The sequence below is a fragment of the Pterocles gutturalis genome, unplaced genomic scaffold, assembly GCF_000699245.1.
Source record: "Pterocles gutturalis isolate BGI_N339 unplaced genomic scaffold, ASM69924v1 scaffold17211, whole genome shotgun sequence".
In the NCBI taxonomy this organism is placed as follows: domain Eukaryota; kingdom Metazoa; phylum Chordata; class Aves; order Pterocliformes; family Pteroclidae; genus Pterocles; species Pterocles gutturalis.
The window spans coordinates 25,768-39,640 of NW_010100718.1; the positions used below are offsets into that span (position 1 = coordinate 25,768).

Here is a 13,873-nt window from a genome sequence, read left to right on the forward strand (position 1 = left end):
TTTTTTCTGGCAAAGGTTGAAAAATACGATTCAAAAATACAAACAGGCATTGAACATTGCACCAAAAAGCATTTGAAACACAAATCTCAGGAAGAGAAAGAAAGAGTGAGAGAGAGACAGAGAGAAGAAAGGTCACAGTTTCCATGAGAAATCCCTTAAGAAAGTGGCTACCAGCTAGTCAACAGAGAACAAAGTCAACAAAAAAATTTAAAAAATGCATTTTTTTTTCTAGTTGTTAATTATTTACAGCTGTAATAACAGGATTGTCATGCATTAAACTGCTGCCGGCTAGATTCTTTCTCATAGTGGAGTAAAGAGTCTCACAAGATGGAAAACAAAGCAGAAGACATACTGGGGCACAGATTGAACCTGAGGCAGTGAAAACGAGCATGTTCTCTGGCGGTGTGTTGCAGTGTGCTCTTTCCCATGATGGGCTGCCCTAGTGTGATGCTAATGCAACTTCCCCTACCCTGGGCACCAGGGCTGCAGCTGAAGAGGCAGCAGGTGCCCTCACCTTCAGATAGGACATTTGCCTGCAGCTATCCCCAAGTCAGTCGACAGTGAAAATCTAGTTGATGAAGGGATACTTGTGGCCACCTGACCAGATTTGATGGACTGAGAAACTCCCTCGTGACAACTGAGAGGACCCCTGCAACTCTAAATACAGCATGTCAAGGGCAATATGGTTTCCCTCCTCTGCCCCTATTTTTTTGTGGTTGCAAAAATCAAATCATTCAATGTATGACTGTCATTATATATAATTGCCATTATATCTGGGTGCCCTGCAAAAAGACAGAAGGAATCAACAGACTTTTCAGGGGAAACCAGAGTGCTGTTAGCCGTGTAATGAGCCAATGAACTTACCAAGTTGACAGGACCTTCAAGAAGCAGTGAAGAGCCAAGAGCCGTCGAAGCCTGGGGGAGCATCCTGGCTCATGCAGCAAACCTGGGACCAGGCTTCCCTCTCTAGGCAGATGGGATCGTTAAAGTTGTGTACAGAAGAGATCTGCACTGGCGGGGACCGGGACAGTGGGGAACAGGAAAGAGTAGCTAGGACATCAAATTTTGTCCTAGAGCTTCATAAGAAAAAAACATCATAACCCTTCTTGTGGTGAAGGATGACAGGTCAAACATTAGGACTAATCCAAGCCTAAGGCTCTCTGCTGTCAAAAGCAGCACAGACTCCAGTGGTGGGAGGCAGGCAGAGATCCAGAAAGAGAACTGGTTTTGTTTGCTTATGCGTGGTGACACCCTTCATTCTCATGGCTAGGGCACCACAAGGCGCAGGTGACGATAGCTGCTGACTGTGAGAGCCTTTCTCCTGTGGCAGAGAAGGGCATACAGGAGCTACAAGTGCAGTTGCAGGATCACTACCTAAACCTTTCTCCTAAGACAGGGGGAGATGAAGGGGCAATATTAGGGAGCCAACACTGGGTACCATTGCTAGGATCTGCACACTGCTCACTTACTGTGGCCTCACCACTCACAGGCTGCCCAGCATCTGCATTTGGTCCTGCTGGTGCTGAGGCGAGATCAGATGGGGGTCTAGGACACAGAGGCAGCAAAGGCCTATGCTTTTGCTGACCCCTCCCACAATTAGCACAGAGTCACATATCAGCACATCCTACCTGGATGGGCAGCAAGCTGTGGCCGAGTGCCAGCACTTCCCTTTGCTTTGCAGAAGAGCCCAAGCTGAAGGGCATCCCCTGCCTGTGGTGTTCCTCTGGCCAGGGACAGCTGGAATGGATCCAGCCAGGTTCTGTGCTCCCTCCTGAAGCAGGCTCAGGGTGGGACCTCACACCCCTTTGCAACGCTCAGCTACACATTCCCTGGTTGTGCTATGGGCTGAGGACTAATTGCTTATGGCATTCAGCTGTTGAAAAGCCATGCTGCCTTCCTGGAAACATCCTAGTATCCATGTCAGGACAAGGGCTGTGTTGGAGAATTTGTGACATCTGGGACTAAGTTCACCTGAAAGGTGCTGGGCAGCGCTGCCAGCAGTGACCTGGGTCCAGGCAGCAAGCCCACAGCGAGACCCCAGTGTGGAGAGAGGCTATTCTCGCTTGCTCCCTTGGTTCCCTGTGCCTCCCAAAGTGACCTGAAGACCAGCAGAGAGGGATGCATGTCATTGTAGAAGATTTAGCAAAGAGAATAAGATGGCAGTAAAATAATTGAAAGTAGCCATTTTCTCTTTCAAAGAGAAAGAGGTTTGACTTTCAGATACAAAGAGTTTATGAGCATAAATATAGACATGCACACACACTTATATATATGTAAAACCTTTGGCTGACTGAACAATAACAAGGTCAAACCGTAAATATTTATACCTGGAAGCCATCAATCTCATCTGTGCTGTGGCCTCTTGCCAAAAATGCCTTCAGGACTAGTTTAGCTTGATACGGAGAGAGGATTGGTGAATTGTTTGAGGTTTTTCCTCCTACTTTGACATTAATAGAGCATTTATGTTTTAATGAATGTGCCCCTTGCCCTAGCTGAGCCCTCCCCACCCCCAACATCCACCAAGGAGTCAGGGAAATATTGTTTCCCTCCAGTCTACAAAATCCACACAGATATTTGATTGGGTAGGTTGAAGTGTGGCCCCGGAGAGGCATACAATCTGGGGAAAAGGGCCTGGAGCAAGGGCTGGCCTGACACAGCATGCTGTGATGGTCCAGTCCCACAGCCCCACACTAGCTCTCCACCACCCCCAGGACCAAGCATGTGGAAGGCAGGCACTAGCATGTCCCTGCCAAATTGTTCCCCAGGTGAGCCCATCGCTCACGGCATGCCCTGGCAAGCTGGGAGAGCCGCCACCTGTCCTCAGTAGCCACTCGCCTTTGACCACGATCCCTCCTTTAATAGCAGTGTGTGTTTAACTGCTCTGTTCCCCCAGCACTGCAAAGAGGCTGTTTCTACAGCACCCTCTGGGAGAGGCAACAGGTTTCTGAAGGTCTCAGACAGGTTGTTAGCAGAGCAGAGGGTCTTCCCATGCGAGGTGATCTGGAGCAAGAAAAAACCCTTCCTGGTATGTGATGTAGCCCTATAATCTTTCCCAAGGGATGGCTGAAAGGAATCCAAGATATGGACAGAAGGGCAGCAGATGAGAAATGAACGCACCTTGTGTCCACAGGATAGGCTTGCAGAAACAGGCTGGTCGTGACCTTGTTTGCATGCTTGGCTTGAGTCTGGGGTCTGCTTGCACAGGGGATGTCCTACAGCAAATTAACGAGTACCCTGCCAGTGCCACCACATGGGCAGGGATCAGGACAGGGGTGAGCTGTGTTGGCCACAGCACTTGTCTGTAAAACCTAGGGAGTGGAGAAGCCAGCTTCGCTTATGCTGAGCTTGGTGCATGGAGAACCAGGAAGCTCAGTCTCAGGTGTCACAGTCCTGCTCAGTGACGTCCAAGAAGCTTTTGAGACGTTGTATGGGAGTAACTCCATCAGCCCTTTAGAAAAATGGGTGGCACTGAGGGACCACTTCTCCCCCATCCCTCTCATGTCACCCCACAGACACGTCACAGCACTAATACAGTGCTTGCAGCCACCACGTGCTGCCTCCCCGTCCACTTGGAGGACCCCCCAGCTGAGCTGTCCCCGGCTCCCCCAGGCCACGGAGCTCCTGAAAGCCGCACTGCTTTTGCCCATGTGCAGTTTCAGAGGAGGGAAGGGGCAATCTGCCAGCACCAAAATGTCCCTCTGACATTTTCAGGAGGAATGCAACTGCAGGCTTGGACTGCACTGTGTGTGTCCCAGGTGGTGCAAGCTACAAAACAGGAGTGCAGACTGAACAGATAATTTTTATCACCCTCAAAGACTTCTGATTGCTGCCTAGGAGACTCTCATCAAGTCAGGGAGGTTTTGGGCCTTGCCAAAAGAAATGAAATATTGGAATATTGAGGTTCACAGGGAAATGAAGTGCCTACTCTGTGCACAACTGTGGATTAGACCATCAATGGGCATGTGCAGATCTGCTCCTATACAGGACCAATTATAAAAATTGAGCCCTTAGATACTATCACACAGTAAACCCCAGTAACTGGTGCTAGGTTAGCCCTGGCCCAGCGTGCCCTTAGAAGAAGCCCCCATCAGCAGCCTCATGTTAGCTGGGAAGGAAATGTCCCAGTTTGAGCTGCTGACAGATTTAAAAAAAAAAAAGAACATTATCATCTTCTCTGTGATGTCGGCTGGCAGGAGATGTTAAACCACTTATTTATAACTATCTTCCCAAAATGCTTCCCTGCTTGGAAGCCAAACTACAGATCCTGTTTGGTTTGTTGTCTTTAACCAAAGGATGCCGGTATTTCTGCTTCCAGCTGGCAAAAAGACTCTGAGCCAGTGCCAGGCTTTGGTGGGAATAGACTTGGCTTTCAAGGCGTGCTAACACAGACCCAGGAAGGCAGCCTTTTATCAGGCAGAGAGCAAAGTTTTTGGAGTCAGGAAGAGGAAAGTTGAGCCAGCAGATGAGTGTCACTGGCAAGCCAGATCAGTGGGCTGTGTCCTGGGGAGGAACAAGAATCTTGGCGTTGCAGGGAGGGAAGGACTGGGGGAAGAGACAGGCAGGAGATTCACCCTGACCGTTCAGCGAGACACATCGGATCACCCACAGGAAGGGAGGAGGCTCAGATGCTGCCCTGATGCTGTGCCCAGCACTGCACAGAGGTCCAGCCCTGGCACTTTGAGCATCACCCTGCAGGTGCTCAGGCTGCTGAGAAGCCGACAACGGTAAGACCTGACAATTTATGGAGAGCTCTGTGAAGCAGGCACCAACAGACACAGGAACATGTAGAGAAGCGATGCACAGTAAGACGTGGCCCTTGGGGTAGAGGAGGTTTTGGGGAATGCCCAAGCTAGCAGAGGAGACCATTTCTGCACCAGGGCCAGCTCAAGCCAGCTAAGTCACTGGATCCCATATTTAGACTTGTCTTTGATGTAATTCCATTAGTAAACACAATATACTCTTTGTTACCATTTTATTGTGTTTGTTTTTTGTAGGGTTTCTATTCCATTCACTTAGGCCTGAGTATTATAGTGACATGAATGTTCTATGAGATACACTTCATCTAGCTTATTTAAGAAAATGACATCCAAGTAGTTTCCAAAACAAACAGCCTCACGGCTGGTTAGCACAGCACTTCCTGCTGGAATGCCCGGGGAGCAGAAGGACAGCAGCAATGGCACTCACTGCTGGAGGGGACGGTGCTGGTGTGCTGGGAGCACAGGGGCCCTTGGGGAGAGGGGCACAGGACCGTGGTGGGACAGTGCTGGGGTGGCCGTGCTGTCAGAGCCTGGTGGCTGCAGCAGCAGCAGAACTCCAGTGGAGGAGAATCAGGTACCCCAGGTGCAAAAGCAACTGGAATGTCCCCCTGGACTGGCAGAAGGGCTGAGGATGGTGCACCCTCCCTCTGTTCTTCCAACCTGATGCTGGGTGCAAAGGGGAGGGCTCCCAGGCTTTCCCCTCCTTGCCACCCAGCAGGGAGCCCTCAGGGATGAAAGGCACTGTAAAAATGTCATGAGCGGTTTGGGGTGCAGATGCTGGGGGGCAGGAGGGAGAGAGCTGGTTTCCTTACCGTCTGCTTGGGGAGGGCTTGCCGCCTCTTGACTGATGCTGCCTGCTGGTGTGGACACGCTCCTGGACTGAACGCACCGGGGTCTGAGCTAAATGTCTCCGAGCTCCTCTCCTCACTGCAGCTGTAGGCAGGGGGAGTGACTGCACTGCTACTGAGACAGCAAGATCGGTAAGGGACGGGCAGGACATGCACCAGTGCCACCCACACACAGGACAAAGCGCCCTGGCCTTCCCTGCTCTGTCCTGCTGTCCCCATGGATATTCCAGGTGGGGCAAATCCTGTGCCTTTTGCTCAGCCCTGCTCTGCATGGGCAGGTGGAAACTGAGCTTGGAACAGTGGCTCAAAGACATCACCTTGGTGGCTGCATGAACCTGAAACATGCTGGGGGCAACTCAGAGGGGACAGTCAGAGGGTCAGAGAGAGGCCCAGGAAAGAGGGGGTGCATCCTGCAGGATGGGTGCTGCCCACAGGCTGGGGATGTGAACTCACCAGGTACAGGATGTCCTTTGTTGGAGCAGGACAGTGTGTCCATGGGTCTGGGCACCAGGAAGGATGGACACATGGCCTGGGTGCCACCATCTTGTGCTGTTGCTGGGAAGGGGACAACCACTGGTTTGCTTCTTGACTGTGGTGGCCAGGAGGGAGAAAAAGCCTCTCCTAGGCACTGAAGGGCCTTCCTTGGATGAGTGTGCAGGTGTTAGAGTTGGGTCTTATCTCAATGGCTTTGTGGGATGGCACCTGGCTCACATGGCTCTCCAGGACAGCAGTATCGCCCTGCTGTTTCAAAGAGCCCCTTCTGCTGTCCTCCCATGGCACTGGGGATGCTCAGCTGCATCTGTTCACCAGGGCAGGGAGGTACTTGCAGACGAAGTGTCCCCTGCCTCACCCCCACAGGCAGCAGAGTGGTCCCTGGTGTGTTCCACAGCAAACAGCCTGCACCTGAACTGGCCTGAATCAACATCACTACTGCCCTGGTGCACTGGAGCAGGGATGTGCCATGAGCTGGACCTCCCTGGGCTGTGCTCCTCCCTGTCAGAATGGCTTTACCTGCGAGGTAGGGGCTTCTCTGCCTAAATCCACCTGTGAGCAGTGAGATACTACTGAGGGCGGCTGAGGAGCCAAAGGAAGATGAAAGGGCAGCTCGAAGAATGGGCTGGGACAGAGAGGAGACACCAAGAAGCAAAAGTGGATGGAGCCAAGACAAAGTGATAATCCACCCACCAGAACACAAACTCTGTGGGTTCCAGATGCTGAATGCATGCAGCCTTACAGCTACCATCTCCTCCAAGGCATTATAAAGCTCCTGTCTCGGCTTCCTGACTGACCCTGAGAAAAATTATTTCTCTGGTAGGAACCACCCCACCCTCTAACATGAATTGTCCCAGGAGTGGAGAATGGCAGACAGAAAAGACCCTTCTCACTTGTTCGTCTTTGGAGAGAGACATAGAGGAAACCAGCAGCTGGGTTTGGTAAAGACAGAGAGGAAGAAGCCCTGTAGGTGCTACAAGATGCTGCCACCCTGTTCCACCCTGCAATGGCTCCACTGACCACAGCAGTTGTGGGTTCTCCCCCAGCAGGCACTGGGCTACAAGCACTGCTCCCTCGATGGACCAGCTCAACTGCATCCACAGCCTGGGGGGTACAACCTAGCACAAAGTGCCTGGCACTGAAGAGCAGCCTGGCTGACTGACTGACTCTGAAGGCTTCCACATTGTTGAGCCCAGGCCACCAGAAGCATCCACCATGCTAGGGCAGTCCATCACAGAAGAGGAGGAGGGAGTGGACCGCAGCAGCAGCCCCCAGCAGAGCGGAGCGTGGAATGGCAGTGGCATGCAGACCACAGAAACAGCAGGAGGTGGAGGAGAGATGGAAGCACAGGGTGAGCTGGACAGATGGGGGACATCAGACTCACAATGTTAGAGGCACAACTTGTTATGATTCTTTTTTTTTTTTTTCTTTCATCATCAGAGACAAAGTAAAATGAAACTAAAGTATACGGGATTAAATTAAAATCACAGTTTTGTTTACATTATAAAAGAACAACTTAATAGTAATAATAATATCAAATGAACAATAATAATTAAACAAAACAGGAAGAAAGCCCTGGAAAATTCCTGCCTGGATGTTGCTCACTGATGGAAGGTTTGTGTGACCGGTTTTATTGTTTGGGGATCATTCCCTTGATAGCTGACTCCCGGTTTACATATGTGGCCCAGTAGACTAAGTTGAAAATGGCAAAGAGGACTGGAAAGACGATGCGGGACATCTTGTCTACCTTGCTGACGCTGTTGTATGTCTTCTTACTCTCTGGGAGCTTCTCCTCTATGCGGGGCATCTTGGGGGGTACGTTGGTGGCAGTAGCAGTGGCAGCAGCACTCTTGGAGATGGTGGGCAGGCCAGGCTCCTTGGCAATGTTGAGGGCATATGTGGTGCCAACAATGTTGTAGGTGTTGTTGGTTTTCTTCGCTAGTGCCACTGGCTCTTTTTTCTAGGGAAGGTGGAAGAAAAAAACATAACAGAGATGAAGTGACTGTAGAATTACATGGAGAACATTTTGTCCTCTGAGTTTACCTGCTTGCCTGGATAAGAAGATGGAAAAGGGTGCGAGGAGCAAGAGACCAAGAAGAAGGCGTTGTGGAAGGGAAGGAAGGTGTGGTGAGAAGATGGTCAGAACCCATGACATCTGCCACTTGAGGGCTGCTGAAGCATAAGGACGTGCTGGACTAGGGTGGATCAGCTACTTCGTGTAAGCCTGGCATGCAGCATGTCGCATAAAGAGGTCCTGGCCTGGCAGCTAGGTCCTGCTGCAAGCCAAATAACTGAAGACACATATCTAGGTTTGTAGCCTCCTTTCAGCCCCTTAGATCATCATAGTGGTGTAAAAAGATGGGTGCAGCTGCACTTTACCAGTAGCTGCCCCAGAGAGGTGACTCCTTGACTGGCCGAGTGCTGCCAGGTCTATGTTGCGTATTGCCAGGTCAGTATAAGTGAATGCAGGCTCAAACTATAAAGACTCCTTGTTTTCTCTCAACGGGGCAGTGTTGTCTGTTGCATGTAAGGTTCATCCATGGAGAGACGATGCAGGAATGTAGTCTTTAGAAAAGAATGACACCCGTGTGCTCATCCTGGGGAAAAAAACTCGATTTTCTGCTTTGCTGACCTGCTTCCTGGATCACGTGAGAGGAGGAGACATCACAGAGGATTATAGTTCTGTTTGGTTTTTTTTTCGTAGCAGAAAGACGGTGGCTTTAAAAATGTGGGTGACAGTATCGCAATACTTTTGCACCATATTACAAGGCCATATCATACACTGCCTCAGTGGTCTGAATACCTCACAGGAATACCTCACAATTTAACATCATGATGACCAAAATGCCTCTGGGACCCTTTAGAGCGCCTCATGACCTACCCAGGTAAGATACAGAACAGATGGAAGGCATTTACACTGGCCCTGGATTTCAGGATTGCTCAACATGGCACTACAGGGCAGAGGGAAGCCTTTCATCTTGCCTTCATATTTATGGGTTGCTGCAAATCAAGGGAGATAAGTACACCCCTCCCACAGGCTCCAGGGACAGCCACGCTGTCCAGGCTGAAAGCAGGAGAGCTTGCACAGCAAATGGAAAAAGAGGCACTTATGTGTCAGACATGTTGTACTGAAGGATGATGGAAGATGCTGAAGACAGACAGTTCAGATGTTAGTGAAGATCAGTGGACAGGAAGACAGAGCTAGGAAGTCATGACAGGTCTTGCCCCCACTCTGGGGATCTTCCTGTTCCTGTCAGGGACCGAGACCAGCTGCAGCATAGACCATATCATCTACCAGGAGAGGCTCACTGAATGAAATTTATTCATATGCAGACATCAGGCACCCTACACGTCCCAGCACCCATGTCCTCCATGTGGTGTGCACTGTAATTACACCAGGAGACAGCACTAGACGCAGCAATGACTCATGGTGGGCATCTAATAGCTGAACTCAGAACAAGACGTGACTTTGGATCTCACTTTCTAGGCAAAAGCAACTGACACACAAGGTAAGGCTCATTCAGGCACTTCCTGGGGTGCTTAGCATGGTCTTGCGTATACATGTGAGGGAACCATGTACAAAGTGACTGTCAGGACAAGGGGAGAGAGAGCGTGCTGCCAGGAGGACCTGTTCATCTCCCCACCCCAGCTTGGGAATGGGTAGCAGGCAGCATCACTGGGTAGCACTGGGAGCTGGAAAGGCCAGATTCGCCCAGTCTGCTCTGCAGAGATACTCCGAGAGCTTTAGCTTTTATGCTGTAGTTCCATTTTAAATGTGTTCACAATCACCATGGATATTTCTGGTTACCTTAGGAAATGAATTTTCCACAGTGATTTTCAGAGGGACACTAAAAGCAGACTTCTGTGCAATCTTTAAACCCCTCTCCAATAACATCATAGCCAGACTTGCAGCCCTGTGATAATGCCAGCAATTACTGAAATTAACTTGCTGTTAGAAGGAGGTCTAAATGGCTTCAGACTCCAGATCAGACCAAACCACTGATCAGACCATATTCATAGTGTTTTATGGGAGAGCATGTTATGATCTTTAACGATTAACTGAAAGACTGATTTCTGCAATTATTAGAGCCATGTTAACTTGTACCCCCTGCATTGGAGGTGAACTTTTCCTGCTAAAGAGCCAACAAGAAGCAAATAAAGGACTAATGATGTTTCACCTTCTAAAATATTTAAATATGCTTAAGTATAATTACTTATTAACACAGCTACATGAGATAATAAAATAATTAATAATCAGTAATGAAATGAAAAACAGATTGTTGTTCGCAGAATGTAATTTGAAGTGCACTGTAATTATTTTAGTATTAATCAGCCACATTATTCGTTACAGGAATAAGATGACTACAAGTGACGTGATACTTTCAACCTGGCTGGCTTTTCTGCCTCAGAGCTTGGAAAGTGGATCTGTCTTGCCTGGCCAAAGGCACTTGGAACCAGCAGACTGAAATGGAGGAAAGTCAGGCAAATGTGAACGCTGTGGGTGGTGACAGCACGCTACTGCTCCTATTGGTGTGATCCAGAGCCGCCATGCATCAACTTGGCCTTCTCTGGACCTCAGATCAGGCTGTTCAGGTAGTGCAGAGGCTTGGGAGCCTACAGCCAGGACCTTCTTCTAGCTGCCTATGGAGGCTTCTGCCCTGGTCGGAGCTGGGAGCCTGGGTAGCCTTTGGGAAGCACCCAGAGCACACACTGCCTACACCATGTGCTCTGCTCCAGAGATGTCAGAAGAAATGGTTCAGCCTGAGGTTTACCAGGCTCTGCTTTATAAAGAAGTGTTGCAGGCAAGATTTTGACAATCAAATTGTCCTTGTTGCTGTCAGCTGCAAAGTAGCCCCCAGCCTCACCTTTATCTGTGAGGAGTTCCACGTCCTACTGAAACAGAAAAAAAGAGGAAAAATAGGAGGAAACCCCACATTTGCTTTGCAAACTTGTCCTATTTAAAACATCTGTGTTGCAAAGCAATTCCTGCATTTATGGTCCAGTTTGGGCACAGGGAGACTGAACCACTGCACAAAGCTGTCCCTGCACTGCTCTCCTGAGGGAAAAGCTGTGAAAGCTAGCCTAGAGATAAATATGTTCCCTGGATATTGCATTCTGACAAGTTCTTCCACAACACACATACTGCAAAATAACAGCAATTTTGTTAAATATTCTTGTCTTCAAGCCTCTTTGTTGAGGAGCTAATGGCTGAACCTCTAAATGATGGGAACTACTGGTTCTGCCTATGATCTGCTGGAGATTTAGTTCTCTGCACCTGGTCCTTGGCTAGAAATTTGGGTTGGAAGCACTATTTCTCTGACAGGCCACTCTGAAGGTCACCATCACTAATATCTGCAGTACCTGAGAAATGCAAGGTGTCTGCCACTTGCCATTCTAAAGAAAAGTCACTTTAATGACCTCCAAGCAGCTCTAGTCTCTGACATATTTGTACCCTATAATTCAAAGCCAAGTAAATGCAGTTGCTGTTCCAGCAAACATGCCACTCCTTCTTCGTGCCAGCCAAAGTTCTCCTCTGCAGTGTGCCAGAGAATTGATCCTATCAGAGAATAGCAGCAAAGTGTTTTACACTGAGACGCTTGTACCCTGAGCAGAGCCAAAAGCTCCGAACAACGCAATCTTCCATTAACAAGCAGGATGCATCAATGCTATGTTACTGTCAGCTGCTGGTGTACCCTTTGGCATCACTCATCCCTCCCACCTCTTCATTCAGATTATGTGGGGGTGAGCCCAATGATCTTATGCTCCCTGGTCACCAGACAAAGACTCAGAGGTTGGATGGAGTCAATAAGCACAGGCAGATAGTGTTGAGAGAAAAAGGTTGAAATGTTGTTGAAGAATAATACATGGATTCTAGTGAAGATGCTGAGAACGTAAATCACTTGCAGTGCTACGGAGAGCTGCAGGTGATTGCAAGAGCAGTAGGACAAAAGACACATGGGATGCAGAGCATGGTCAGCAAAGGAAAGTCCCAGCAAAAACATATTTACCATAGTCAGGCAGAAAAAAGAATCATAGAATCATAGAATGGTTTGAGTTGGAAGGGACCATGGAGGTCATCTAGTCCAATCCCCCTGCAGTAAGCAGGGACATCTTCCACTAGATCAGGTTGCCCAGAGCCCCATCCAACCTGACCTTGAATTTCTCCAGGGACGAGATGGGTCTGAACCATCCTGTGAGTCTGTAAGACTTCAAACTGGTTTAAAATGGTGGCCTGTCAAGGTTGGTTCTAGTTCCTCTCTGTTGGCAAGGAGGGGGTTGAAACAAAGATGCCAAGAAAATTATTCCCAAGTGACCTGGATCAAGGGGTAAACTTCAGAATTGCTGAAGAGTGGGTTGGACAAAAAGCTAGGCTTTAATCAAATAGAAAAGGCACTTAATGCAAATGGCAAGCATGCCTGTTGCTTCCAAAATACAAGAAAGAAAACCATGATGATCATACCAACAGAAGATTTAGAGGATGCTTTTTGGTGACTTTCTCTTAGTGAAAAGACGTGAAAAGGAAATAAAAAGCCTGGACCTAACCTTCTCCCCATGCACTACAGGATAATTGTATTAAGTATGAGATGGATAAAGATCCAGGACTATTCCTCCATCCAAAGTGTGCTTTTCCTTGTCCTCATGTGTCTGACTGCAGCTACATGCATTGTTTTTGTAGTTTCTTGCAACCCAGGACTTCAGGGCAGTGTCACACAAGCACAGTTACAGAGCTAAACCAGATTTTATGCATAGACATGGCATTGCAGGCAGAAGTGGGTTTAAGTAAGCATCTTCCAAAGATCCAAAGCATCTTCCATCCTGAGGAACAGACAACACTTTTTTTGCAGGGAACTCCCTGGTAAACGTCATCCTTGCAGACCTCATGAGGTTCCCAGTGGTGAAGTCACCATTAATGGTTGTCTCTCCAGACACTGTAACAGCTGCTCAGGAAGTGACCTTGTTGGCTCCAGAGATGGCCATCCCCATGGCTGGGATAGATGGGATGCAATGGATCTCACTCAGTTCAGACACAGCCCTCCTGTCCTGAGGTGGATCCTTTTAACAAGATATCTTTAGGTTGCCGGAGACAGGGAGCTTTGCTGGCTACTGAAATCGTTCATCTTGCAATCTCTTTGGCCTCTCACTCTTCCCCAATACTGCCATGTCCCACCTTCCTCCTGATTAAGTATTTTAAAAAATAATCTTTACTAACAAGTTTTTCACATTGGATCCAGATACCTCTCTCCAGTTTGACCTGCACCTCTAGGCTGGTTGCAGCCACTCTGCCATACAAAAAGAGAGGAAGTCCTTAATCCACAATTAGCCGTTATTGGTGTCAGGCAGGAAAGGCTTGGAAAATCTTTGGGTCCAAGAAGCATTAGTCAAATCTTATCAGAGTGTGTGCTAAAGGGAGGCTTTGGTGACATCTGTGGTGATATCTGCCTGCCTTTCATTAGAGGAGAACTGCACGGAATGTGCAGAGTAGCTCCCAGCTAGAACCAGAACTCAGCTGTGGCTATAGCCAGAATATCATCATGATCATTTATGGTGCAGAGATCAGCGATTCACCAAGATCAGCTCATCATGTTAGATTCCGCCTGAAAAAAATGCTCTGTTCCCATCTAAACCGATGGGTTGGCTGAAGGGGAGAAAGAATGGAACCAGCCCTGAGAGAGTGAACACACTGGGAGTGCCTGTCAGCAACCAGCAGCTTCTGCAAGGTAGCGATTTCTTTCAAATGGGACAGGAAGTATTGCTGCTGCCCACACTTGACGTAAG

The 13,873-nt window shown here is 48.8% G+C and overlaps 1 protein-coding gene across 1 annotated transcript in view; it reads right to left on the reverse strand.

Annotated features, from left to right (window-relative positions):
* Positions 1-7,501: 7,501 nt before the first annotated feature.
* GABRA3 (gamma-aminobutyric acid (GABA) A receptor, alpha 3) overlaps positions 7,502-13,873 on the reverse strand; it is a 60,003-nt gene continuing 53,631 nt past the window's right edge. The window contains exon 9 of the mRNA XM_010080929.1: positions 7,502-8,057. Coding sequence (XP_010079231.1) covers positions 7,728-8,057 — 330 coding nt within the window. The 3' untranslated portion in view covers positions 7,502-7,727. The remainder of the gene's footprint in view (positions 8,058-13,873) is intronic.